The sequence below is a fragment of the Nomia melanderi genome, chromosome 8 (genome assembly GCF_051020985.1).
Source record: "Nomia melanderi isolate GNS246 chromosome 8, iyNomMela1, whole genome shotgun sequence".
Lineage (NCBI taxonomy): Eukaryota > Metazoa > Arthropoda > Insecta > Hymenoptera > Halictidae > Nomia > Nomia melanderi.
In genome coordinates this window covers 15,636,989-15,663,609 of record NC_135006.1, presented here as the reverse complement: position 1 = coordinate 15,663,609, position 26,621 = coordinate 15,636,989, and the positions used below count along the sequence as shown (strand labels likewise).

General features: G+C 47.7%; 5 protein-coding genes across 11 annotated transcripts in view; 3 read left to right on the top strand and 2 right to left on the bottom strand.

The window, feature by feature from the left end:
• LOC116432655 (uncharacterized) overlaps window positions 1-12,762 on the top strand; it is a 213,890-nt gene extending 201,128 nt beyond the window's left edge. For all 6 annotated transcript variants that reach the window (XM_076369722.1, XM_076369721.1, XM_076369723.1 and 3 more), the window contains exons 11-12: window positions 8,726-8,935; window positions 9,843-12,762. In XM_076369722.1, coding sequence (XP_076225837.1) covers window positions 8,726-8,935; window positions 9,843-10,481 — 849 coding nt within the window. In that variant the 3' untranslated portion in view covers window positions 10,482-12,762. The remainder of the gene's footprint in view (window positions 1-8,725; window positions 8,936-9,842) is intronic.
• Window positions 12,763-12,835: 73 nt separating this feature from the next.
• ZnT86D (solute carrier family 30 member 7) lies at window positions 12,836-16,216 on the bottom strand. Of its 2 annotated transcripts, none has more exons than XM_031989806.2 (2): window positions 15,849-16,216; window positions 12,836-15,408 (listed from the first exon to the last, which is right to left on the bottom strand). In XM_031989806.2, exon 2 carries the CDS (start codon window positions 15,364-15,366, stop codon window positions 14,302-14,304), a length of 1,065 nt encoding a protein of 354 aa, XP_031845666.1. In that variant the 5' UTR covers window positions 15,367-15,408; window positions 15,849-16,216; the 3' UTR covers window positions 12,836-14,301. The 2 variants fall into 2 exon arrangements, with proteins under 2 accessions (XP_031845666.1, XP_031845667.1); XM_031989807.2 differs by lacking the exon at window positions 15,849-16,216 and adding an exon at window positions 15,696-15,838.
• On the top strand, window positions 16,211-17,465 carry RpS25 (ribosomal protein S25). The gene is made up of 3 exons (XM_031989808.2): window positions 16,211-16,298; window positions 16,864-16,956; window positions 17,149-17,465. The coding sequence occupies exons 1-3, from the start codon at window positions 16,296-16,298 to the stop codon at window positions 17,410-17,412; spliced, it is 360 nt and encodes a 119-aa protein (XP_031845668.1). The 5' UTR covers window positions 16,211-16,295; the 3' UTR covers window positions 17,413-17,465.
• A 949-nt stretch (window positions 17,466-18,414) lies between these two features.
• Tssk (Testis-specific serine/threonine kinase) lies at window positions 18,415-20,219 on the top strand. Its single transcript, XM_031989802.2, has 4 exons — window positions 18,415-18,498; window positions 18,892-19,065; window positions 19,176-19,841; window positions 19,915-20,219. The coding sequence occupies exons 1-4, from the start codon at window positions 18,415-18,417 to the stop codon at window positions 20,086-20,088; spliced, it is 1,098 nt and encodes a 365-aa protein (XP_031845662.1). The 3' UTR covers window positions 20,089-20,219.
• A 113-nt stretch (window positions 20,220-20,332) lies between these two features.
• Window positions 20,333-26,621, bottom strand: part of LOC116432638 (unc-112-related protein) — a 45,906-nt gene continuing 39,617 nt past the window's right edge. Inside the window, exons 2-8 of the mRNA XM_031989799.2 lie at window positions 25,797-26,030; window positions 24,476-24,744; window positions 23,608-24,027; window positions 22,367-22,795; window positions 21,907-22,119; window positions 21,581-21,817; window positions 20,333-21,495 (exon numbers count right to left, since the gene is read on the bottom strand). Coding sequence (XP_031845659.1) covers window positions 21,295-21,495; window positions 21,581-21,817; window positions 21,907-22,119; window positions 22,367-22,795; window positions 23,608-24,027; window positions 24,476-24,744; window positions 25,797-26,030 — 2,003 coding nt within the window. The 3' untranslated portion in view covers window positions 20,333-21,294. The remainder of the gene's footprint in view (window positions 21,496-21,580; window positions 21,818-21,906; window positions 22,120-22,366; window positions 22,796-23,607; window positions 24,028-24,475; window positions 24,745-25,796; window positions 26,031-26,621) is intronic.

Here is a 26,621-nt window from a genome sequence, read left to right as displayed (position 1 = left end):
CGCTCCCGCCCCGTCCCCCGCGAAGCCGCGGCTCGCAATTCTGAGAGCGCTCGCCGGTAATATCCCGCCGCGCGGCACGGAACTTGCATAACGTCTCGGCCACGTCGGTCGGGCCGAGCTGGGAACGGAATTCCAACTAGCCGTCTCGATAACAACGTCTGAAAAGTTCGCGTAAGCTCGACGGCACACAACGCGGCGCCGTTGAAATCTCCTTGAAATCTCGAGCGCCGACCCGAAACGTACGTACCGCGGCTCGTACGCTTGGAAATCTTTTATTCGACCGATCGGCCGCCGCAAAATCGAATCGATAACAACCCCTTCGCCGTTGCGCCGCGCGACTCGAACCTCTTTCCTCGCGGAACGCCGCTCCGACGACGGGGCTTCGTAATTTTCGATTAACGCCGGAACTATCGAGAACTCGGTCTTGAAGATTTCTCTATAGGAAGTGCAAGCGTGCGCGAGTGATTGTATAAAAACGCTTCATTTCTCAAAAAATATACTGTAATACTTAATTTATCATTCCGAAACAATCATTTGTATGTACAAATATGGCTACAGGTAATTTTCGATTAACGCCGGAACCATCGAGAACTCGGTCTCGAAGATTTCTCTACAGGAGTACAAGCGTGAATGAATATTACAAACGACTTGTATCTTAGTTCGGGCATTGCCGTATCAGCTTCGTTAATATTATCCGATCCGCGATGAACTCTTCGCGTATCCGCGATACCGTTCCATCGTTTTCGGCTCTTTCTTCGCCGAATTAAGTTTCACGGCGGGATCCTCGTTCTTTCCATTGCGCGGGTGCTCCTTTATCGTGTCGACGTCCGGCTCCGAGGCCGCGTTTCATTTCAACGGGGCAAATTAAAGAGGAACGGGAGACTGGCAATCGATATCGGGAATCGCGTTCGGAATCCCGGAGAGGAGGATAGAGGAGGACACAGACGCTTCTCCGGTTACATGCTCGAGGTTTCGACGAAGTTACGAACCGAGTGAGATCCGTAAAAGAAACTGATGGGGTATCCGGGGTCTACTAGCCAGTAACTCTCAGCCTCGTAAAAAGAATCGCCCGAACAGTCTGCGGTTTCGTTTCGCCCGGGAGGATCGGGGTCGCTGGGATTCGCGAGCTGTCGCTCTTCGACGGGATCCCGAATTTTAATGGCGAACCGCGTCGCGAATGCTTCTACAAGATTCCCTCAAGGTTTTCATGGACCTACGGTTGCTCGTGCGGCGAAAGAGTTTCATAGCTCGTCAAACTGTTTACCTTCAAAAGCCAACTGGCCCAGCGTCTAAGAGGAGCCTAGCGAACGAGCAGCAAGAAGATAGACGACAGTGCATTGTAAGACAATCTTGTCGAAGGAAAAGTCGAACGCCGGTCGCCTGTGTTCCGTCGATCAGTGCGCTCTCAACGCTGCAACTACCAGATGAGTCGCATCTACCCGTTCCTGATTTCTTCTTTTCGCAATTACTCGAAAGACAAGGGATGTTCCTCTGAGAAATTAAGAAATTGGTTTAGCAACACGCAAACTGAATTATACATCGATTAAAGTCTCGACAGATACACTATTAGAGTTTCTATACAGAAATTTCAAAAAGCTGATTGACTACTTGTAGTTCTAGTGTCAAAGCGCCCCCGAATCTCAGAGTGCAATAAACAGACCTTTTTCAGGGCGTTCTTTCTATAGCCTCCGAGCGAGAACATTGTAAAACGAGTATAATTCGTGTTCACCATTTTATTTTGCGCCTACAAAACCTTGTCTTACGCCGTGAAAAAGATATCCATCTGTACAAGGGAATCGAGAAGCGACAATTCTAATACTGTAAAGTTCTTCCGCGAAACTGATGATTTAAGAGCGATTCGCTGGGAGGCTTTCCTCTCGAAGGAAGCGGTTTCAGTTTTATGTTCCGAAAGTTCCGTTGCAGATGCGAGTGTTCGCGGCCTATATACACCGAACGCTCCATTTCCAGTAAATATGCGTATCACGGTAAAATTCACGGCGACTGGGGAAACGAGGTTCGAGCGGCCAGTTGATTTCATCCCGATTTCAGCGATAGCTCCCGCGGCGCGTACGTTCCGCGCGGTATATAACGTAAATACGTCTGCCAGTTCCTTTCATTGGACCTCTTAACCTCTCCCTGCCGTACTTTAGCTTCCCGCGCCATTGTTGGCGACGAGCCATTATCTACGGTGAAGTACGGGCGCCCGGAATACGGCGGAAAGACATCCGAAAGGGGACAGGGGCTAAAGAAGCACGGCCGCAAGATAATCCTAGCGGGCGCGCCCTAGGATTACCTAGGAGCTGGATAATTAATTATCGCTGATTTCCCGACAGTTACAGTGGGATTGAAAATGGTGATAAAGGACAAACAGCCGGCTTATGATGTAGCCTAATCCTGTATCCTATTGGTAGGCGGAGGATCAAGGTCAATGTGTACTCACGAATCTGAGCCAGTTTCCAAGCCTCAAACAGCTGTCGCACGTCACTCGTACCAGAGAATTTTTCGTTAATTAGTTTCGCAGCATATTCAATCTACACCTTTGTCATCGATCGGCAAATTGGGTTCGTCGGTTGTTCACGGTTACAGACGATTACAAGGACCACTATAGCGCGAATAATTTTCTATTAGGAACAAACCTGTTTACAGCTTCGGTGGCTTAAGCTCGCAAACTATCGCGGGCTGCAAGCCATGCGGGAAATTGTCATCGATAATTCCAGCCTCGGAACGTTCCGCTAATTAGCGAGTAACTACCGCTTCCAAGTGCCACGCGCAGCCGGAATGGCCGTATGAATAATAGAAAGTGTTCCGTTTTATCCCAGCCGTTCCAAATACTGTACGATCCCGGGAGAAAGTGTTCCGCTTAAAACGGCCCGGAAGAATGCACGATTTCGCCGTCGGACTTTTAATGGGAACGTAAACGTCTAACTCGACCGGATGTTTTCGAAGAGGCCGACGAGGATTTGTATGTAACCGCATCATAAGCATCGGAAACGCGAAAGCCTCAGCGTCGCTTCGAATTCACCTGGAAATCAACGACGGAAAGCTGTGTACTGTTGAACGGGTCTGACTACACGCGGACCTATTCCACTTCTAATTGAATATACATTGTGCCAGCGTGTGCGACGCAAATGAGACTCGTCGCATTGTCACGAGCTGCGGTCGCAAAACTGACAAGAGAGATTACCATGAAAATTCCCTCTGAGGGTATTACTCGATGGCCTGACCAAGACGATCCCGTTCCACTTACGGAGCATTAAAGTCTGGCTGCGCTACTGAATTCGCGAGCCAACCGCCTACCGCCTTTGTCAGCTCTCCGCGGCGTTCCCCAGGGTGAGATACAGACGTGCAGGAATAAGAAGGAAGACAGGAAGGGATAACCTAGATGTCGAAGAGGCGTCGGGCAGAAAAATCGGGGATTTCGAGCGTCGACGACCAGGGAAGGGATTATCGAACGCGCGCGTGCTTTCCAACGATACTCGGATCTCGTTAAACAGTCCGCTGTGGAATTTAGTTGGAGAACCTCTGATTCTGCTCGCGATAAAATCGATAAGTGGAGCGTGTACTCGTCGAACGCAGGACGAATTCGCGTACAGTATATTTTAATGAGAGATCAAAGCGAAACAGGAGAATCACATGTTTATGTGAAAGAATAAAGAACTCATCGCTGAAAGAATTAGTATCGTGTGAAGCTTGACGATGACGTGTGTACTCGTCGAACGCAGTTAACTGGTTAAACAATGTTTCATGATGTTTCGAGTTGACGCACAGTGTCTCCGATGGACATGTCCGAGAATTCGACTATTTGGATAACGAAAGTCACATAATAATTTTCATTTCAAAAATAACTTTCTGCGAATATATTCTGTTTCTCTATTTATATCATGCCTGAGTCGAATAGCAAAATATCCATTGTCGTTTAAGAAACTGCAGAATATCCCTATAACGTAAAAAACATATGACCACCATGTGTTTAGCGTTACACCTCGCAACTTTCATCCGAAGAACTTCTTCGTATCACTTACACTTTTTAAGGTAACGACTTTCGTCCAGAAAACACGTTTGGCCGGGTTGATGGTCGACCCGCTCGCGTCCGATCGTTCGATTTTCCCCCTCGCCTTTCTCTTGTTTTCCTCGGTGGCCTTCGCACTGATCATCGACTTGCCGTCTCCGTTGAATTCGATTTAAAGTTCATCCCGGCGCTGCGAGGATGATGTTCCACGACGATGAAAGCGTCGAGAAGTTGGACAGGCTCGAGCCAGTGAATTGATAAGAGGGAAACGAGAGCGAACGCGTTCCGCCGATAAGACGGATCGCGGATCATCCGCGTAGCATGGCCTGATTTTTCATCGCCGGGATTTATGCTCGGTTCCCTTTGCTCTATTATTCGGCGCGTGTTGCGACCTATTTATTCGAATCCGCGGCGTATCGAAAAACTGGTAAAGATCGCGCGGAACGGGTCTTCCCGTGAATGACGCCTCATCGAGGAGCAATGACATAAAAGGTCCATTCGGATCCACGATATTTCTTTTATACTTATCGAACGTGAATGAATCTTTTCGGTGGAAATTCAGTTCTTCGGCGATAAGTGGAGGAAACAATGATAAAGATGCATTGAAGTTCCGTTTGAATTCGATGTTCCACGTTGAACGCGAGCAGAAGTGTTCTTTAACGATAATCCAATTGAAAGCGTGGATTCTGTCATTAATAATACCGAGCACGTATTTCGTCCCATCGAATACATACGAAGCGCGGACCGGCAAAGGTTAAAAGTCGACTGCGACGAGATAGACGATCGCGCTGAAACGATTTCCCCTCGATCTCTCGGCACGATAGGCGGCGTCGTTGGCTAAATTTAATTAAAACAAACTCGGCGCGATCGCGTCGTGTTTTCCGGCGGATCGTATGAAACAGGGACGTGTACGATTGCACGATCGAAACGATTCGCCCCGCCCCCTGCCACCCGCCGCCGGAGAGAGCTGATTTATTTAAAAGCAAAACGGAGGCACGAGTAGATTTCACCGCGAAATAAAGTACAATACCGGCGCGGAGATGCTCGACGGAAGCCAGGCAAACAAGATATACGTCCGCGACACGGCCAAATGGATTCTCCATTATTAAAAATGCTCCCGTGAGCACTCCCTTTCCGTGTGATCCAATTTACTTAAATCCGCGCGGCGCGCACTCCGCGGGATACCCGGCCGGCTACATTGTTCGCCGACCGGTTTTCCCCGGGAAAATAGAATACAGGAGAAATGGCGCATTAAGCGATCGAATCGATCATCGCCGGTCGAGTCTAACGACCCGGCCATTACCCGTGAACGCTCCTTCGAGGAGAGGACACCCCTTATTTATTATCCGGCGGCATGCAAAACACCGCGTCGGGATGATTTATAAACTCCGCTTTGTCCGTTTCAACGATCACGCTAATAAAACCTGTATTCTAATCGATGGACCCGCTCGAGGATCGATCCTCGCGTTACTCCAGCTCGAAGCTCCTCTTCCCTATCGGGCGGCTTTAAATAGAAATCCTTCTTCCGCGAATAATTTGGATAAATCTATTACCGTCCGAACCGGATCATCGCGGGTACGCGATCTCGTTTGACGGAACGACGACGGGGATGACCTGGAATTCAAATGCACTCGTACGAAAGGAATAATTTCAATGAAATTGGGGCGATCCCATCGAGTCCTGGTGTATTTATAAGATTCCCTCCTGAAATTTCTGCCTCGTAACCGGCCGAGGAATTTCCGTGACGCCGCAGAAACTGTTCAACCCTTGCCTACTCTGGCCAATCAGGAAACAATTTATTGAGATTCCACGGCGAACGGGGCCTTCGAGAAGGGCGAGCGCGCGATCCCGAGCCCCCATAAAATAGGTTTTCTTAGCGGGCCGCTGGATGCTCCCATCCCTCGCAACAACGGCCGTAATATCGGTCGCAATAAATTACATGGCACCCCATTCCGGCGCGTTACTTCGACCCCGCCGGGCACCTATCCCCTTGTACGCGGTCCTGACCGCCGCCTACGCGGATCCTTGAATATTTCCATGAAAATACCGCTCGCGCCCGACGCACACAGGGCGGCTGGCCTCTATCGTAACATTATGCAAACCGATTCCGCCGAGCGTTGATTCGACGCGGTGTTCCTCGGAGAGGACGTCTGAGAAAAATGTCCCGAGTCAATCGTCAGAACTGTTCTCCTCGGTTTGTCGGTCGCTTCGAGGAGACCGCGAATTGGATTCAAGTGTCCCAACCTTTCTGCCCCGGGGGTGGAATACACCTCCTCCGCTCGCGAGCACCGAGTCGGTCTAGAATATTCCTCGCTCCCGTGCAGAGTGGAATTTTTCGAATCAATTTTTATAATGAAGAATCGCGAACAACGAGGTCGGACGTTCCCATTGTGTTCGTCGGTCCTGGGTACGGGTAAAGGAGAATGGAAGCCTATGTTTTATTCCGTTTGAAATATATTTTATAAATGTATGAAATTTCACTGTTGACTAATTCGCAAGCACATTCCCGCCTCTGTGGAATCAGTCGGCGAAGCAGAACTCCATTTGCAGAATATTAACCCTTAACGAAGCAGTATGACAACCCAGTGCCGTATAAACGACGGTAGAAATCATTTATTACTTTCATCGTTGTTAACGTTGTAATATTTACAATAAACATTAAGTATTGTTCACTTCTGTGAACTCCTTTCTAAGTCAGCTGGAAATACCTCCGTTCCTTTAAGGGTTGAACAATGATTTACCTCGAAATTGTAAAACAAACGTCGCGGATGAATATCCCTTTGGATAATATATACAGTCCGCCATCTTTCCAGAATGAAAGTTTCCTCCCCTAATAGAGGGCGAACGGTTTCCGATTAATATAAACCGTCTTGGCCCGCGCGATTTAGGTCTCGAGCCATCGATTCCCCGGATGAGGCGTCGGGTCCGCTCAATCGCGTCAGTAACGAGGATAAACTACACAATACGGGGAGTTGGGGCTGGAGCTCGGGAAGCGCGTAATTCGCAGAATATCCCCAGATAAATTGTACAACCGTAAAATCCTGCCGGTGGCCTGGTGATATCACGCGCGGAAACAATGAGGCGGGCGGAGGGGGCGAGTCCGGTGGCAGATTTAATTTAACGCGCGGGGATGATTACAAACAATGCGGCTCGTCGGATCGGTCCTCTCGCGAGCGAGCCGCGGACGTCCCCGCGACGGGCCATTATTGTTCGGCCTGTCGCGAGTCGAGATGATTTCCATTTGAAAAAGAACGGCGATCCGTCGTATTCATACGACCGCCGCGGTGCTCTTCTCCGAGCGACGGAACTCGCGACGCGCGAACCGGCCCGGCGACGAGGACAATTTCGAGTGCACGGTTCTCCCGAATCGATGAAAACGCGCACGCTCCGCCCGGAACCGGATGTTCCCGTCGGTAGACTCGCGATCGCGCCGCTCGCCGGCGAAGTTTACGGGAGAGCAAACGGGCGCAGCGATTCGCGTTGAAAGCTGCGAGCCACCGATGAGGGAAACGTCGTCAATAATTACGGAGGAGAACCGCCGGGACGAAACGCGCCGCGTCGCCTGGTCGCGCCACAGAGAATAGTTAACTCCGCGGATTTGTCGGCGGCAGTCGCGTCAAACGGCTGCGAAATAATGAGTGTTCGTTTATTTAACTTGTTGCGTTTGTTCGCGCCCGCGCCACCGTTTCCTTTGTGCGACCTTATGCAGCACTTAGAGCACTTTCATTTGTTGCCGCCGCAAAGCCAACCCTCGGGGTTGTTCCGTCGACTGGCGTCGGGATTCCGGTCGTTTTGCCGCATTAAATCTTCGAAACGGTTCCGCGGGAGCGTTAATTCACTTCCCGGGGGAACCGGCCTGAAAAATTCCGTTCCAAGGAACCCGACCGCGAAATACCGTCGCGCGGAAAGCGGAATCGTGTACCGCGTCGAAGTGCGCTCCCACGGGGCGTTCGAATTCGCGGAGTTCGGTTATAAAACGCGGCGGTTTCGCGGCGGAGCGGAACGCCCGGCCTCGCCGCGGCTTCCGGATGGATTAATTTCGGCAGCGAGCGAACGTCGCCGGATAAATTTACCCGGCCGACACTTGTTGCGCTCATTAGCGAGCAAACATTTTAAAACAACGCCGGAACCCGACGCACAGGCCACCGGCGGCGCGCGATTACGCGCGTAGACCGAACTCGAGCGGAGGCGCGATCTAATATCCGCGAGCGTAATTTCGAGCGCAACTCTCCGGCGCATCGAACCGCCAGGTTTCCTCTTCGGCTTCCGTCCTCCGTGCGAGCGCGCGGAATTCTCCAAGGAGGAAACTGTACTTCGCTTGCGTCCGCCGCGTCGCGTTTCCACGACGCCGGAAGAATCGAGGCGAAGTGGGACGGAGTCGCTCCAGATCGAAGGGACGACGGAATCAAGATCAATTTGAAACTGCCACAGTGCCGCGTTGCGCCGCTTAATGACACCTCCCTTTAGAAACCGTGTCACTTAATTGGGTCGCGCCGGTTCGACGCGCGCGTTCCCGATATCAATCTTCGTCGAGAGGACTGGCGACTTTCCTGCTCCGCCCGTGAAGGTTTGGAATCTCCGGTTCTCGTTCTAGGTTGTTCTTGTTTATTCGTTTAACCCTGAAACCGTCCGAATGCGACTGAGTCTAAACTCTTCGGTGAGTAACAGGAGTATACGATGAAAGCGTTAACGATGAAAATCTGTCTGCGCCCGCAGGAATCGGACAGCCTGGCGGTGTTTTCGGAGCTGCTGAGATACACCAGCGTACGCGAATTGAGCCTGTGCAACGCCCGCTTGCATCTGGCGGTCCATGAGGGTCCTCTGGCGAGATTAGGACGTCGGGACGACGCCGGTGCGGAACTCCTAAGGGCCGCGCCGCCTCCTGCCTGTCCGGCGATTGTATTCCTCAGACTGGCCGGTTTTCAAGTAAGTAATCCTCTTTTCCTCTTGCGACGGCCGGGCTCTCTCGCGAATGAAAGGGATCCCTCCTCTTCTTTCAGCTCCGAGTTTCGTAATCACGAATTAGACCGGCGGCCGTACCGAATCGACGAAACCGTGATTCCTCGGTGCAGGAAAAGCATCGAGGATTCGGCGGAGTTGCCTTTCTTCGCTTAAATAGCGAGCGTTCCCTTCGAGTTTCAAAGTCTTCTCTGTAACGACTCCAAATTGGACGGGGGATCGTTTCAAAAAAGCGAGGAACGCGCGGGAAATCGTTACACACCCCTGTCGATGGGCCGTCGTCGCCAGGTAGACGTTCGTGTGCCAGAAACGGAATTTAACGCGCGCGCGAGCCGACGTATCGTATTCCTGTTCGAACGAGAGACACTCGACACTGCGATAATTCGTAACTCGAGGCCACCGACGATGATTCGCCGGCGGTCTGGCCCGTGCGGTTGTCCATCCGTGGAACTGGTTTCCGGGAGCCCGCGTCGGTCGAACGTCGCGTCGCTTGCCCGACGTTCAATCGATACGTTGCGGGCGGAGAATTAGTGCGGTCGTAGAAAACGGGATAAAAAGAACGACGACGACGACTATAGCCAAGGAGGAAGAACCCGGGCTGGCAAGGTCGTTTCCCACACGGATCGAATGGTCGTGGTGGTGGCGGTGACCTTGACAGTTCATCCCTCCGACCTCGAACGTAATAAAAGCGTCTGCCGTGCTTTCCTGGAGAGCGGCCATGATCAGAATTCGTCTCGAGCCCCGAAATTCCCATTCGTCTTCGTTACTCGGCTCGGCCCGGTTCCTCGCGGTGCCGAACGGCGCGTTACGGGGAGGGAAACGGAAAGAGGGAAATAGCCGAGGACAAAGCTGAGAGCATTATTTCTGATTCCAGGTGACAGTGAACGATCGTCTGGCGCTAAGAGGGCCGCTTCTCCTGCCGTTCCTCGCGGGCTTCACCGCGCTCAGCGAGCTAGACCTTTCCCTGGACAAGTCAACCATAGGGGGGAGCAGCGGATCGCTGTTGTTCATCGACGACAAGATCCTGCAGCAGTTCTTTGCTTGCTTGTCCTCCCATTTCAGGAACCTACAGTCCCTGAGAATCAACTTCTGGCGGGTGACCCTCGAGGACAGCGAGAAGACGACGCGGCAGATCGCGAAGTACCTGAAGCTGTGCAACCTGAGCTTCCTGAAGGCGAACGGGCTGATCGTGATCGACAGCGCGAAGAAGGTGCAGATGGAGCACATTTTCGTGCAGACGCTGCTGACACACCTGCAGTACCTCACCTGGCTCTGCTTGGACGGCGTCGAGCTGACGGAAACGCAGGCGTCCAGCATCGGGAAATGCGTGAGGGACCGGTACCCGGGCACCTCGTTGGAGATCAGCGCGAAGGACGTGCACGTGAAGTCGGTGAAGGCGTTGGTAACCGCGACGGAGGAGGGCGGCAGAGCGGAGGTGGTCTACACCGGCGGGTCGAACTGTAGATTGAAGATCACGAAGATCCAGAAGAACGGGAAGTCGAAGAAGAAGTGAGGATTCACCGCGGAACGATCGGTTCTAAGAGATTGGCACATAGATGATTCTCAGTTGCCCGGTGACGAGGAGTCGTGGCAGAAGGACGGGTACGACGATGGTGGAGATCGATTGATCCTGAAGGGATGAGGATTGGTAAGAGATCAAAGTCGGAGATGGAGGGGGAACGTGTTCGATTTGAGGTTGAATCTTGGGACGTATTTGGGTTGCGCCAGGCTTTTCGCAGTCGGTCGATCCGGTGGAACGGATCTCTGTATGGGAAAAGAAGGGTAGAGGGGCAGAGACGAGAGGAAGGAATCTAGAAACAGAGTACGTAAGAGAATAGCTTTAGGAAGAAACGAATCGAGCACCGTCGAACGAGCCATGTATCGTCGACGATTTTAGCCATAAGAGGCATGTGTAGGATAAGAAGATTACATTTGATGTCGGATACGCGTGAGAGGGCGAAGAGGATCGAAAATGAAGCCGACACTTTCTGGATCTTCGTACTTACTGTGATTTACTTTTCCGCGCGTGGTCGCACTCCTAAACGATAGATCACATAGATCGTAGCGTTATTAACTCGAGCATTCTCGATATGGTACGTTAAAGACGCGAGGGAAGAAAGAAAGCGAAACGATTCGTAGGGCGTTATGGTGTCCTTGTTTTAGATGAGATAGGAAAAGTCCCGTTCCGGGTGACAAATTAAAACGGTAAAGTGGATTAAATTATCTTGCAATCGACCAACCACAAACGGCACACGCGCGCACACGCGTTACCGAGACGGTATTTAACGAGAAAAATAGAAATGAAAGAGGCTGTTGCAAACTAGATACGTTCGTTGTTATTAGATGGACTGTAAAATACGATTCAGAGTAATATATTATTATTATCGTCATTATTACGAACATCGTCATCATTATTAGTTATTATTACATATTACTAGTTTTATTATTACTAATATTATTACTATTATTACTATTATTATTACTACTATTATTATTATTATTATTATTGTTATTATTATTATTACGATTAATATTATTATCACTACGATTATTAGTAATACTCTGAACACAATTATCAAATGTTACGATCGATTGAATGGCAATCGACGATCCAAGAGTGAAATGGCTTTACGGTGGACAAGGCGCGTTGTTGGAGACTTGAAGAAATTTTATAGATATTATATTCTATATGGTAGCATGTAGAGAAAACGTATCCGGAGATCGGATTCTCGAATTCTACGGTGCGTATTAATAAAGAAAAGAATGATGGCTATTATATTGTATAAAATAAAAGAGATAAAAAGAAGTATAAGGGAAACCGATACACCTTCGAGGCGAAGCGAAGACGTGCAACACGACTGCCAAATTCGTAAAATCGTAGATTCGACCGCGACCTATGCCGGTATTAATCACAAGTTCGTTATTTTCTAGGGTAAGCGTGCGGTTTCACGACGATTTCTATTGATCGACGATCGCCGAACGAAAATGTTAGGTGCGATTTCACGCGATCTCCCGGTAACTGCCGCCGCACACGTTAGATTACCACGGGGAATGCTATACTGCCATGCATCTGACAAAACAAAATCGAGAATACGATTCGATCGGTTTCAGTTGAGCTTCACGCGAAATAGAACCGCGCACACGTACAGCGTTTCCTGTCCTATCCACGTGCGATTACTTCGCGAACGAAACGAACTTTTTCGATTACCTTTTATCGTCCAGTCGCGAGGGATCCATACGAAGTGTTATCCGCCGATCGTGCAACCTTTCACCGTGAAACTAAAGCACCGTTACGAACCTTCGATCGTAAGGAAATCGATCAGCGACCCGAGGCTGTTCACCGCCATATCTTTCAGCTCGTTCAGCTCTGTAATTTCGTTCTTTCCCTTGTCACTGTTGTTTTCTCGATCGTTTGGAAGAAAAGAAAAAAATTCGAAATCGACGCGCAACGCTTCGTATATGTTCCCTCGATTAGATATCCAGGGGCAAGCGTTCCTCACGATTTTTCATTTTTGATAGTTTGCTATATGTATATATATAAAAGACGCATTAATTGACACCGTACGAGGCGAACGAGATATTTAAATGTACGATCTGTTATATTTGCGAGTCCGTTTAAACGATGAACGCTGACAGCACGGGTGAGACCTGAAGCTGACGCCACAACGCGTGTCGTCCTATGATGCGTCCAACGATCTCCCCACGTGTGGAATCAGCTTCGGCGATTTTATTATAAATATTTATGTATTTATATGTGTATACATATCCTTCAAATAAATGTAATATGTGTTTCATGGGGCCCGGTTAATGATTTCCCGGCGACGACATTAAAACAGGAGCAGTACACTCAGAGGATCGACCACAAGATCAATATAAGTCATTTTTCTTTATTATTTACATCCTGTTGACATCGAGATTATTCTCTTTTCATCGTCCATCTATACAATTATGTTAATAAAACGTAACAACGTTCACTTTCATCCTGAAAACTTCATCGCGCTTCTTAAATAGAAGTCTCATGGGATTGTATGTCATGTTTCGTGATCAATAGAAAAATTTCCTATATTACTCTTATCGATTTCTATCAACGTTTAGTTCCACTCCGCCATCGGATTCTGACCTACGTCGTCATCGCAGCTCGAAGTAAGCCAAATCGTGAATCTCGGCTATATGGAATGTCGCTGGTCGTGCTTACAAATTCATGATTACAAATCATTCGATAATCTAGCTCGGCTATCGGCCTTCGGGCGAAATGTTACAAGATCCGATAAACTTTCCTACGGTACAATTAATTTTGATGTTACGCGGTATTCCGTCGATCAGATACGAGTATCGCGAATACAAACACGCCGCCGTGATATAATTTCCTCTGTATCTGCTGTTAAGCATCCATCGAAATATGACCGCCACTTAGCACAAATAAATTGTACGAAGTAAGTACAATTTTGAGGAGACTTTAACTTCACGGAAACTTAAGAATATCAATTTATATTACACTTTGTGAAGTTGTATTTATACATATACATATATACATCAAATGTATCGCAAATAGACCTAAATTGTGTATATAATTATATGTATATATGTGTATATGTAATATACATTTTTGTTCTTGTATAATATCGATTAACTGTCTGTGGCCGTTTGAAGGTGATCATTTATGATTGCGTCGGTGTTACAAAAAGATAGTAATTTATTCGTCAAATCCCTTTGCGATACACCTGACTATAATGCTCAAATTATATGTTATTACCAACACGTAAAATTATTCACTAACAAAACAACGGATGAAAACGATATTAGACGCAGCTTAAAATAGCCGTGCTATGATAAGAAAAGTATGTAATTAATGCACTAGTATTCCTTTTCCATGGTTTAAATGCAATCTTCGTGTAATGAATGAATAGTACAAAATCTGTTCGATGATTTTCAGTGAGCAAGCAGTACAAAATCATAGTTCTTGTAAACAATGATTAATTTAATTTTGGTACAGAAGTAAATAATCCAGAGATACAAGTGAATTGATATCTACATATATACAATAGCAAAAACGGAGGAATGAAATTATAAATGAAACACAATCCTTAGGAGTATGTTTGTATCCTGTATTAAATGTTACCTAGAATTTTGAAGAACTGCCGATAGTTTCAAACAATTTGTAATCCAAGTTGATATTTGGTGTTAGTTAGAACAATGCATTTGCACAGCTTTAAGATGACAGAAATATTTTGCATTACAGCTGTGTTCCGCGCTTGTTTCTGGCAGACTCCGCAAACAGATACAGTCTTGGAGCACTTATAAGAACACTTCATGACATTAATGTCTTTCAGAGATCACATGCGTGCGTAATCCAGCTGGACCGTTAAATGCCTTACCCCAGCTGCTTGGAATATCATCTGAGTGTGTGCTACAACATATTTGGGATCTACTGTTCTAGCCACTTCTAACTTCAAACACCCAACATATACATCTGAACACAAAGTCCAGAAATGTGGTTCTTGTACACTGTATACTCCAGCTAATTGGGTCACTTTGTTGTAACACTGTGGTAGAACATAATCCAATGCTGCTGGTTGCCTTTGCATTAATATTTCCCATGAGTCTTTCATCAATGAAAGTACACTTAAAACTATCAATACTGCAATCAACATGGAACAAATTGGATCAGCTATAAACCAGCCAAACAAGTGCATTAGCACTGCAGATATGATCACACCTACGGATCCCAAAGTATCCGCTAAAATATGCAGAAATACTCCTTTCATGATCTGAGAATTTGTACCACTAAAGGAGGGATCAATTTCAATGTTGTGATGATCATGACTATGACTGTGGTTCGAATGGGAATGTCCATGGCCGCTATGAGAATGAGAATGTGAGTGTGAATGGCCATGTCCCGATCCATGGCCGTGTCCATGTCCATGATGGAACACATATATTCCTACTAAATTAACTACCAATCCCAAGACAGACACAACAAGAAGTCTCTCGTGTTTGACCTCTGGTGGTTCAATGGATCTCTCAACAGCTTCTGACATAATGAACAGAGCAATGAAGAATAATAATAGAGCGTTTACAAATCCTCCTAAAACTTCTGCTCTGACATATCCATAAGAATATCGTTCATTCGCCCTCCATTTTGTAATAACAGATGCAGCTAAACCAAACAATAACCCTGTACAATCAAAAAACATATGGAAACTATCCGATATTAAACCTAAACTGTTTGTCCATATGCCATATGATAATTCAACAAAGGCAAAAGATAGATTTAGCATTAAGAACATAAACAAATTTCTAGTATTTTTGTCAGAAAATATTAGACGCTTCCATCCCAGCAGCTTTTCTTTTATCCGGTTTCCCAGATTTCTCGAATCTTTGTGCGAAATAGGAAGCATTTTGTAAGATTGCCAGGGCTGTTTTTATGAATGATCTTCTTTCTATAAAACAGAAAACACATTTCTTAATATATTAGGCATCACATATGTTACTTAGAAACATAGTCTCTCTACAGAAACATTATTTATTCCAACATATACACACTAAGGTAATATTTTACATCCATATTCAATGCTTTCATAAGAATAGTTATCAAATATGATTAAAAATATGTTGAAATCGAACTCGTTAATCGCACAGCTCATTAAATAAATAAATAAATAAATAAATAAATACGTAAATAGATAAGTAAATAAAATTGTAAATTATACTTTTAAATACATCATACCGTTTTAAAAGATCTGTTACGTTGCTATTAATAAAAGTATTCATACGATACACCGATTATTAAAAAATTGTGTCCCTTAAAAAAAAAATGACACGTCGCAAGTATGAAAGATTTCTTAACCTTATAGCAATGCAACTGGAGCGATGGATTTACCTTTTGCAGTATGAAACTGTATATAAAAACGAAGACTCAATATAGTTTTAATGACATTCTTGAAGTGGTATCATTGATGGTATTCTTGAAGCGAATACATGTTACAAACGCGTCAAAAAGATAGAAAACCGGGCACGAAAAATGCTTGGCAGAGCGCCATGCTTAACACGTTACAGCCACTCCTGAGCGACTGACAGTTTGACATCAAGTTGTATGTGACACGTGCAATTCTTAGTGTTTAAATCTCTTTCGATGATACAGTAAAGGTATTAATTTCAATTTAACTATGAAGTTATTTAATCATTGTTGCCTTATTCCTATAAGTGGTCTCTGTTTCAAAGTTGTTACGAAACTGATTAACGTAGTGAAACAGAGGTCGCTGACAGAGATAAGCTTCAGAGATGGCGACCGACGTACTTCCCTTTCCTTTCCGAGTGAACAGCCATCATGGTGAGTATTCGTCGCACACTTTCCCTTTTGTTTTTCACTGGATTTTCTTGAAGTAATTCTGTGAGTGAAAACAAAGTTTTAATCTGTGTACAGTGAGTTTTTCTTTCAAGATACTTGTACAGAACACCATAAATTTTATATGTGATTGAACGGTTAACCTCAACAAGTGACTTCATCCACATGGTGTATACTATACGCCTGATAAATTTGACTATACATTTCTCCGTGTTTAGTACCAATTCATTTTTAATAGATCGGTTCTCTTATTTTATTGAAAGCATTGAATAAAGAGAAGATTAACCTTCATTTTATTCATATTAAGACATCTCCAATGTATGTACTTTGTTGATACGACAGAAGATTCTATTTTGTGTATACTAATTCTATAGAGCATGTTGTACAACGATTAATATTTTGATTCTAAGAATATCATATGATGAGAAACCTATTCTAGAAAACATCGTGATAGCAATACACTGATTTAATGAGCCTGATAACTTAGTTTGTAATATATAGAATCTCCAAGTTCTAAGAACATTTCACCTGATTGCGTCTTTCATTTTAGCCGCCTAAGAAGGATACGAAAGGGTCTTCTAAGCAACCCCAGAAGACTCAGAAGAAAAAGGAGGGAGGATCAGGTGGCAAAGCCAAAAAGAAGGTTTGTGTCATAGTTCCCATTATTTTACATCTTGCAATCATATCTAAGAAACTTCTCTTGATGAAACCTTATCTCCTTGATAAACAGTGGAAGTAGAAAAACTGATTTAATGAGACTGAAATAATATTTCAATAAACATATTTAAATTTAACTTGAAAGGAGAGATGCTAATTTCACTATTTGTTTTTGCAGAAGTGGTCCAAAGGAAAAGTACGTGACAAATTAAATAATCAAGTTCTGTTCGACAAGAGCACATACGACAAATTGTTGACAGAAGTACCTCAGTACAAATTGATCACACCGTCAATTGTTAGCGAAAGATTAAAGATTCGTGGTTCACTTGCCAGGAGGGCATTGATAGAATTACAACAAAAAGGACTTATCAAACAAGTTGTGCAACACCATGCACAACTGATTTACACACGTACTACTAAGGGTGATGATCCTGCTGCATAAATCATTTCAACGGAATGTATAAGTTCGTTTAATAAATAATTTCTACACACTCACCTTAAACTGTTAATTTATACTTAACAATATTTGTGTACTATATCTTTACAAAACTATGTGCAAATGATTAGGCACAATAATGTAAGCAATTTGTAAAGGTATTCTCTTTCCAGCTGTTTATTTAAATTTTTTTCCACTTCAACAATGATGTGTAGGGTATGCAATGGCAAAAGTCATTTTTTCCTAAAAAACTCCCTTTATTCAATGGCTTTACGGGCATGCGTACACGGTGTAGCAATAATAGGCTATAAATGGAAGGTACACGACCCAAAATATTTGAATCTGTTCTAAACTTTTGCGCTGGAAAGAACATTCGACTAAAACACTGTAGAGAAACTCTGTCGATCAGCGAAGACGCTCCTCGCGATCTTACACATAATTAAGCCGACAATAATTGTTCTACACATTTCTAACTAAAACCTCCGGATTTTTGACGAACCGACTATACGGATCACCGATGTACAATTTGAACATAATTGATAATCAAAGCCGACCACACTGAATCGCACTCGCTGGTCAACTGTTCGTTGTTTCTAAGTATAATGGCTGTGTTCGAATGAGACACGGATCTTTCTCTCTGCCCCGTTTCGTACCAGGTACAAGCTGGTCTCGACGCTCAAAATTCTAGTCCACGCAGCCATTTGACATGTCAGAAAGGAATCCGGACACGGGTTCGTCAATGTAAAATATAACGCGAGTTGTTCCTCGACTTCGTAGGGGACCGCGAACTGGACGTTTGTCACAACAGAATTCCATCCGATTCGAGGAAGGTATGGGCAGACGTGTCGAGGGCTACGAAGAAGCACAAGTTTTCTCATAGTTATTCGGGGAAAAATCGGTAGAAGTTACGCGAACGACTGCGAAAGTAGACAGGAGCACGCATACAGGAGAAAAGAAAAAGAAACTCGCCTGTTGCCGGTCTAAAAAATCCAATGAAGATCCACTGGCATGGCCACGCGACTCAGCCCCCGAAATTCGGAGGTGAACGCTCTTGAGCAGCGGGGCTATCTGATTGGCAAAAAGATCGGACAGGTTATTTACCCCCATCCCTCTATACCTCACCTGTTCGTTAACCTCTTCCACTTCTTCCGCACCTGTTTCTTTCACCCGCTCCTTAACATTGTTCCCTGCGTTTCTTTTTCAACTTTGCGCTACCTTTGAAGTGTCCCAGCGCTCTCTTCCTTTTCGTTGAAGCGAAACTGCATGTTCTTTCAGCCGTCTCAACGGTGATCACCGCTTGCCTTCCAGCCCCTTTCGATACGATTTTCTTCTTATTGGACAATTACCGTTGCCCTCCACAATTTTTATAATGATCCTTCTTCCCTCTTCTCATCCTCAGTTTCGATCGACATTATTTCTCTCTCTCTCTCTCTCGTGTTGTCTCCGAACTGAAAATCAGCCTAAGACTTCTTCCCGTTACATCAGGGCTCGTACGCTACCGTGCATCTTGCCGAATACGTCGACGGGTCGAGTTCGAAGAAACTGCGACTCGCGTGCAAGATATTCGACAAGACGAAAGCGCCCCGCGATTTCCTGAATAAGTTCTTCCCCCGCGAACTCGAGATCCTCACCAAGATCGAAAATCCTCATATCATCCAAGTAAGATGATTCTGCCCGACGAATAACGGAACTGAAAAGCAACCGAAGACTTTCCATCGGGGACCGCTCGACTAGAAATAACACGCCATTGAACTCTGAACGTTTCTCAGGTGCACAGCATATTGCAGCGTGGCCCGAGAGTGTTCATCTTCATGCGTTACGCGGATAATGGCGACCTGCTCGAGTTCGTGCAGAGGAACGGCGTGGTACCGGAGCAGCAATCGAAGCTCTGGTTCAGGCAGATGGCGTCTGGCCTCCATTATCTGCACGGGAAGAACATCGCCCATCGCGATCTCAAGTGCGAGAACATTCTCCTCTCGCGGAAGTTCAACGTGAAGCTCGCGGATTTCGGTTTCGCGAGGTTCTGCGTGGATCAGGACGGCAGGCGTGTCCTGAGCAAGACTTACTGCGGCTCCGCGGCGTACGCTGCGCCGGAAGTCGTCTCCGGGACCCCGTACAATCCGAAACTGGCGGACGTCTGGTCCCTGGGCATCATTCTGTTCATCATGTTGAACGCGACGATGCCGTTCGACGACGAAAACCCGAAGACGCTGCTGAAGGACCAGATGTCCAGGAACTGGATGTTCCGATCGCGAGTCAGGGAAACAGTGTCGGCGTTGGCCAAGAATATTGTCAAGCATATCTTGGAGCCGGACATCACCTTGAGGCTCACGTTGGAGAGGGTCCTGTGTCACGAATGGGTCCGAACTAAGAAAGAGAAACCGACCTCCCTTTCCGGACGACTCGTGCACTCGGCGCCGCCCATACATTCGCAGGTGATCTATATTTTAAAGCTCAACCGCGGAACAGGTGCGAGACAATTTCACTGAAGCTTCATTTTCATTTTAGGTATGCGGAGCCGGAGGAAATTTGGTTGGAGCAGGAGCCGCGGGGGGCTGTCACGTGCCCGTGGTTCTTAGAGGACTGCCTTCGTTGAAGAACTCCGAGAACCGCGGCCAAGGTAGCGCGGTTAAATCCACGGACAACCAGGGAAAGAACGCGCAGCTGTCCGCCGTCGAATGACGGGAAACCAGCCGGGACCACAGGATGAACCAGCTTCGTGTTCGTGCGTCGGACGTCGGCAGGACGCTTAGGAATCCGTGCGTCAGCAAAGACGCCGATGTTTGTACTTGATTTTATTTTTACTATCCTGATTATTGTCGATCCTATACATGGTTTTTAATAATGCATACTTTATCAAAGAATCTCGCGGTTTTAATCGATCCACGTTCGTTTCACGGGCTCTCGGGTAGAGATATTGACGGTGTCCAGGGGGTTAGTAATAATTAGGTTTATTGTACAACTAGCATCTATCAATATACAAAACTATAGTTTTTCTGATTACACATTCGGTAACGTGACCTCTATATGTAGATAGATAATATGCAACGGTACAGGTAAATATTGTTTTTTTTAATAGATATATAGTTTACATTAAAACAACAAATAATTTACACGATTCAATGTGCCGGTCGAATTCCTGGGGGGCAATCTCGCTCGGTATAGCACCCCATGATGTGAAAGAAAAGATACATGTATTCGCCCGAGAGAGATTGGCCCAACGCCGGCCGTCGAAAAATCATTGAGAACATTCTCTAGGGATGGTCGGAGGGGGGCTGGGGGGACTGGGTTGAAGAGAGTACAGGAGGGGGAGGCATGCTTATCGGTCTAAAAATATTAATTCGTTCATGACCTTAATCAACGGCGTCGCGTGTAGAAAAGGGCGCGGTTTTATCTGTTTATGGGTCGATCGTTGTGCGTGTTTCTCTCGGCTGAACGAGGCGCAGCGTCGCTGCGTGTTCCGTAACAAGATTCTCAGCGGATAAAAACTGCTTATCATTGTCATGTACAAAAAGTAACACGGTTATCAACACGTTATCTTAGTTATCTTAAATCCGCTGGAAACGGATTCTCCCGAGTCTTCTCGTCCCCTAATTCGCGACGTAACGATCTGTTACGATCTTGGCAGTTGTATACGGACAACTTGTTCACCTATTTACAAGTCTCTTAGAATAAAGCGTGCCTAAGTGTATAGAGTTAAGTATTTTTTACAAATGTCAGCCAACATGCGTGTCGCGTCGTTCCTATCTGATCGGAGATTTTCTTTGTTCCTCCAAAAAACGAACGATAAGAATAAATGGGTAAATCGAGGCTACGTCGGGCGCGTCGGAAGCTATCGGAGAACGGGTTCCGTCGCTTCCCGCGGTTCCACGGACGTCCAACGATCCCTTAGACCCATCCCCCGGTCAATTTGTGGAACATCTCCTCGTTCAGCGTTTGGTTCACCTCCTTGGATCGCATCGAGAGGAATATGTAACCTCCGATGAACTCGTGGACGACCTTACAGTCGGCGGACTGGCACTCGAAAATTATACTCTCCTCCTCGAACTGCACCATCATGTGTTTCACCTCCCAGTTAACGTTCCACGCCTGCGCAACGAGAACATTTCGAATTGTACATTTTCGAGCGGAACGTATCCCCTTTAAAGTTCACTCAGCCCCGATGCACACTCACCTTCATGGTGTTGTATCTCCAGGTCTTCAAGTGATCGCCACTGTGAAGTTCCATCCTCATCAACCTGTTATTCGCGATGCCCAACAGCTCGTCTTTGCTTTTCCCCGTGAACCGAACGACGAACAGCGCGATGCCGTACTCGGGCAAAGACTGCCATGCCTTTATGTAATTCAGTTTAGCCTCGATCAGAGGAAGATCCTTCACGTTCGCGTGCGCTTCCAGAATTCTCTGAACCAGCTGCGGGAAAGAAAGAAGTTTAGCGAACCCCGAACGAATATTCGAAGAGACATGTTCCATCGGAAGACAGATATATATATATAGCGTACTTTTCCCTTGAATTTCTTCACGAATCTAGGCGCGACATAGTCTTCCGGTACAATATCCAGGGCGTTCGGATTGATCGCAGGTGCAGGGGCGGGCCTCTGCAATTGCAAGAAGGCTATGATGCTATTCACTTCGCTTTCGTAGGAGGAATCGGCGAGGGTGCGGCCTTTGGCCGCCAGTCTACACGCCGCCATCCATTTCGCGTACTGCTGTTCCTGTAACAAAAAGAAACCGCCGACTATAGACCCCGTCGTCGAACAAGTCAACTACAGCGAGGAAAGAGCACAAAAGACAGTGATCGTTGAGACTTTTAACAAAGACCTTCCTTCCCACTGCGAAAGCGACATAGAAAATAGAATCTTTGGCTCGAAGACAGATCACTCCGTTCGAGGACAGTGATCGCAATTAATCGCATTCGGAAAGGTCGGACGCAAACGAAGGCGTGGCCGAGGATGCACTCACGTTGTCGCATCTGATCCACATCTCGGTCATGCCCTCGGCGCTGGGCACCTCGAGCCTGATTCCGTAGCGCCCTTGCGACAGATGGACATCGGGCGTGACTTCGCATCCGCGCAGGTTGATCACGTGGGCCGGGGACTCGGTGCTGTTCGTCTCCTCCCGCGTCTTGTACAGCCTGAGCTGAAGGTCTCGGCAGGTGACCCAGTAGCGTTTGAACGCTTTCAGCGTGAAGCGCTTCGGCTTCGAGAAGCGCAGGTGGTCGCACAGCTCCGGCACCTGGGTGATGTCGCTCGGACCGTTGCTGATGTTGCTGCCCTCGAGGGTGACCTGCAGGTCCGTCAGGGCTGCGTCGATGTCGTCCTCGACCGGCGACGAGGCGCCGTTGCTGTCGTAGCTCGGCTGCGGCACGCTCGCCTGCAGATTCACCTGCACCTGCGAACACGGAACACCACGTCACTCGTCGCGGCTGCGCGTGTCCGCTCCTTTTATCGTTATGCTCGCGGATCAAAGGGAGCTGGTAGGCGTATCGAAAAAAGAATCTTCTCTCTCGCCGACCAAGAGATTTGCAAATGGATCGCGTCGCGTGGGGGTTCCCGCCGATCTCTATAACCGGAGGACCGCTTCTCGTCACGTTTTTAAATAGTACTTATCCCGGTTCCCCGAGCCGCGTGAGCAAGTGATTTTCAACGTATGCTCGTCTAACGGATAGATTCGCGATGTAGAGTCTTGACTCATTGAATCCGGGAAAATCAGGGTAGCGATATCTCTATGCGTAGAGTGTCCTGCTACGAGGATCAAGGCGAGCCATTATGCAATTGAACACTTTTTATCGAGAATCTTGACACCACTTTGGCAACATTCTTCCAAGATATCGCGAGCTATTTTCGTCTACCGGCTCTCGGTGTATATATAGATGGATCCGGTCTGTGCAGGCGCCGGATGTTTGGATCGTCAAGACTTTACCGCGTAAACACAGACGAACGTGCGCGCGTACCGGACAAATGAATTCGGTACACAATTCTTTCCCCGTTCCGGCGAATACCATGGCAACGTTACGAAAGCTTCGCACCGCGAGCTGTCCGCCACTGGCCCGAGGCCAGTTTCTAAAATGGACAGTTATTTCCTCTGTCGGAAATCTAGGGGTTCTCTCTCTTTGCTCCCTATTAACCGTTCAACGAGTTCAACGTCGATCCGGCGAAACGTTTACGCGCGTCGAGCGAACTTCCCGGCGAACGAAAGTTTACCTGAAGTGCCGCGAACATCAGCATCTCCTCCTCGGTGCAGTCGATCTCCTCGGCGAGGAGCTGCCACTTGGCCTGCTCGTACATCATGTTGATCCTGACCGCGTCGGTTTTCGGGTTCAGGTCGTAGAACGAGTAGAACTTGAACTTGAGCCGCAGCGTGTCGAACTCGCGGATCCCCTGCTCCATGATGGACAGGGACGAGTCGAGCCACGCGACGTTCATACGGGCGCGCTCCACGAGATTCTTCGGCCTGACCAATTTCGCCCGCACCTCCGGCGAGATCGAGGTAGGGCTCTGCGCCAGGGACTCGGAGAGCGCGCCGTTCAGCGCTTCCAGGCTCATCGTGCTGTTGTTCGCGTTGAACGAGTCCGAGCTACCGAAACCGGACGAGTTGTTGTTCCTCTTCCACGTACCGGTTTGCTGTGGAACAGAAAAGGAGAGATGCGAGGAACGGGTGCGAGCGAGGATCAAACTCGAGAGCGAGCGAGCGAGCGAGCGAGCGGCAGGTCGGACCGGTGAGGCTCGCGCCGTACCGGGGAGTAATAAATACGCGTAATGACTACTCCCGGGGCCCGGAAAAACGGGGCCCGATCGCGAAGAGAAGCAAATTAGTTTTCCAGAGATGAACGGCTACGCGGCGCGGTAATGATAGCCCGACACCGATAAATCATAGCGGCGGCAATGAGGTCGATCGGGGATTATTTATTACCATAACAGGTCCTGGGTCCCGGCTCTCTCTCCCCGGTATTTCCGATCCTATCGATCCGATCCGGTCGAGCGTATCTGCATCTTTCTCTTTCTCTCTTCCCTCTCCTTCTCCGATGCGTGACCGTTCGCGGTACGATTTCGCGCGAGAATTCGTACTCACCGACACCGGCGAGCTGATCGGAGTGCTGTGATTTCTGTTGTTGGGTGTGACCGGCGCGCACATGAAAGGGCTGCTCTGGTCCAGGCTGCCCGTCGATCCCTTGGGACTCTGGCTGACCGGTATGAACGTGTTCGTGTCCGCGGGCACGTTCCAGTGACCATTCTTGTGGCTCTCGATCTTCTTCTTCGCCGGCAGATCCTTCAAATTGTACTTCAGGTGGTTCGGCTCGAGCGGCTTGCAAAACGAGAGCTCCTCCGGATGTCTGATACCTAAATCATCGTGACAGCTGTTAGATCGACCGATCGTTTTCCGTTTCGTAGAATGATCTTACGCGAGCGTTACCGAAATACTATTTCTTCGCTCGACAGGTTCGAACGTTTCGAATTTAGGCGCGCGGAATGTACGTTGCGATTACTCGTCTTAAATGGGGCGAATGGGAACGAACGAGGGTTAATACTTTTGTACCGCTCGAGGTCCGCCCGTTCCCATCATATGTTTTTGTCGCGTGGAAACAATATCAGTGGCAACAGCTCACGCTGCCCAGTCTATTTACGAGCGTGACACGCGGAAGGCTATCGGCGAGGTCATCTGTCTGCCAGTATGAGGACAAAAAGGCAAGAAACCACGACTTAATAACCGTTACAACAGGAATGCGCGCGTTGCTTCGCGAGTAGCTTCTGCGCTCGTTCCATCGCCGCTCGGACGAACCGGGAACGCGATCGGAACGAATAACGCCCGCCGGTTAATCGTTCTCTCCGGCACGCCGCGAGGACGAACGTTGAAAAATGAGAAAAACGTAAGCCCGTTTCTCCGTGTTTCACGGCCGGGAGACTAGACGCGGCGATACAGGCAGCTTCGTTATCGCGGCGAACCACTTCCTTGATTAAAAAGCTGCCCGTTAGGCTGCCTCGCCGATGCTCAGGCACGAAGGGACCCGTGACCTTCGCGTGACTGAATTTAACAATTTCATTTCATCACGGCGATTAATTAACACCGTCCCTGTTACGTGTCGCACGCCCGCCACGGCGTGTCCAGGAATCTCGTTTCAAAACGCCGGCCCTTGTAGACCATTTAGCACCGTCGAAGCTTTTTGCTGCGCGCGTTTAACACCTATGCGTCGCCGGACGCTTCGCGCGTTACTTTTCCCGTTTCGCGGATCCGCCGTGAACGTCGACTGTCTTCGATAATGTGGATTATCTCGAAGAATGTCCGATACGAATGACTTCGAATCGATTTCAATCGGTCGCTCCGGCGTGTATCGTACATACATCGCGAGAACCGGGTATCGCGGACGACGGACGATCGTGGAACGCGGACTTGCCTAATTCTTTGCAGAGATTAATTACTGCGTTGAACGTCTTCACGGAGAAGTCGACCTTGCAATCGAGGCAACGCATGTCCGGCAACTGGACTCTCAGCGTTTTGCGCATCGGCGTGAAGTGAAGCCGCGCGTCAGCCGCGACGCCGTACTGATCGAGGGTGCTCCTCGTCCTTGTCAGCCAATGATTCCTCTCCGGCCACCATAAAGCGTGGTCCGACCAATTCATCGTGATGCCTGCGAACAGAACAATAAAGTATCAGTCAACGTACCATCAACCGTCGAGCTCATCGCGCAAAATCGATGGATCAGCGAACTACGAACACGCGTCACTTTGATGCTTCGAAAGATTCGACTCTCCTCTCCTTTATTAATTTCCCATGAAAAAGAAACCTTAAGCGTCTACCATTCTTTCGGACGCGTCAAGGTAATTCACGTCCCAAAAGAATCCACTCGGCAACCGATCGTTCCGTTGGCGATCTTATCTCGACCGGCCGATCAACGGCAATCGGACGACGCGGCCGACACGAAGATAGACGTGGTCGATTGGTTGATAGTCGCAGGGGGTCGATTATTTAATGCTTCTTAAAGCGAGGCAGGACCAACGTCAATTTACCAATGAAGAACCAACACGACCGTTTATAGACGCCGTGGACGCGCGCGTTTATTGGCCTCATCGTCGGCCCCCTTTGATCGTTTCGCGACTCGTCGACGATCCCGGAAACAGAAAACACCCCCAATTTGCCGACGACATTGGCAACGGACAAACCCCGGGGGGAAACTATTGTCCGGATGCATAGGGCATCGATGTACTGGGACGACGTCAAC

Excerpts from the sequence above, each read along its gene's own strand:
- Tssk (XM_031989802.2), top strand. The coding sequence starts at position 18,415 with ATGGCCACGCGACTCAGCCCCCGAAATTCGGAGGTGAACGCTCTTGAG. Across the intron at positions 18,499-18,891 it reads TTGGCAAAAAGATCGGACAG|GGCTCGTACGCTACCGTGCA; the intron begins GTTATTTACCCC and ends CCGTTACATCAG. Across the intron at positions 19,066-19,175 it reads AAAATCCTCATATCATCCAA|GTGCACAGCATATTGCAGCG; the intron begins GTAAGATGATTC and ends AACGTTTCTCAG.
- ZnT86D (XM_031989806.2), bottom strand. The coding sequence starts at position 15,366 with ATGCTTCCTATTTCGCACAAAGATTCGAGAAATCTGGGAAACCGGATA.
- RpS25 (XM_031989808.2), top strand. Across the intron at positions 16,957-17,148 it reads GTGGCAAAGCCAAAAAGAAG|AAGTGGTCCAAAGGAAAAGT; the intron begins GTTTGTGTCATA and ends TTGTTTTTGCAG.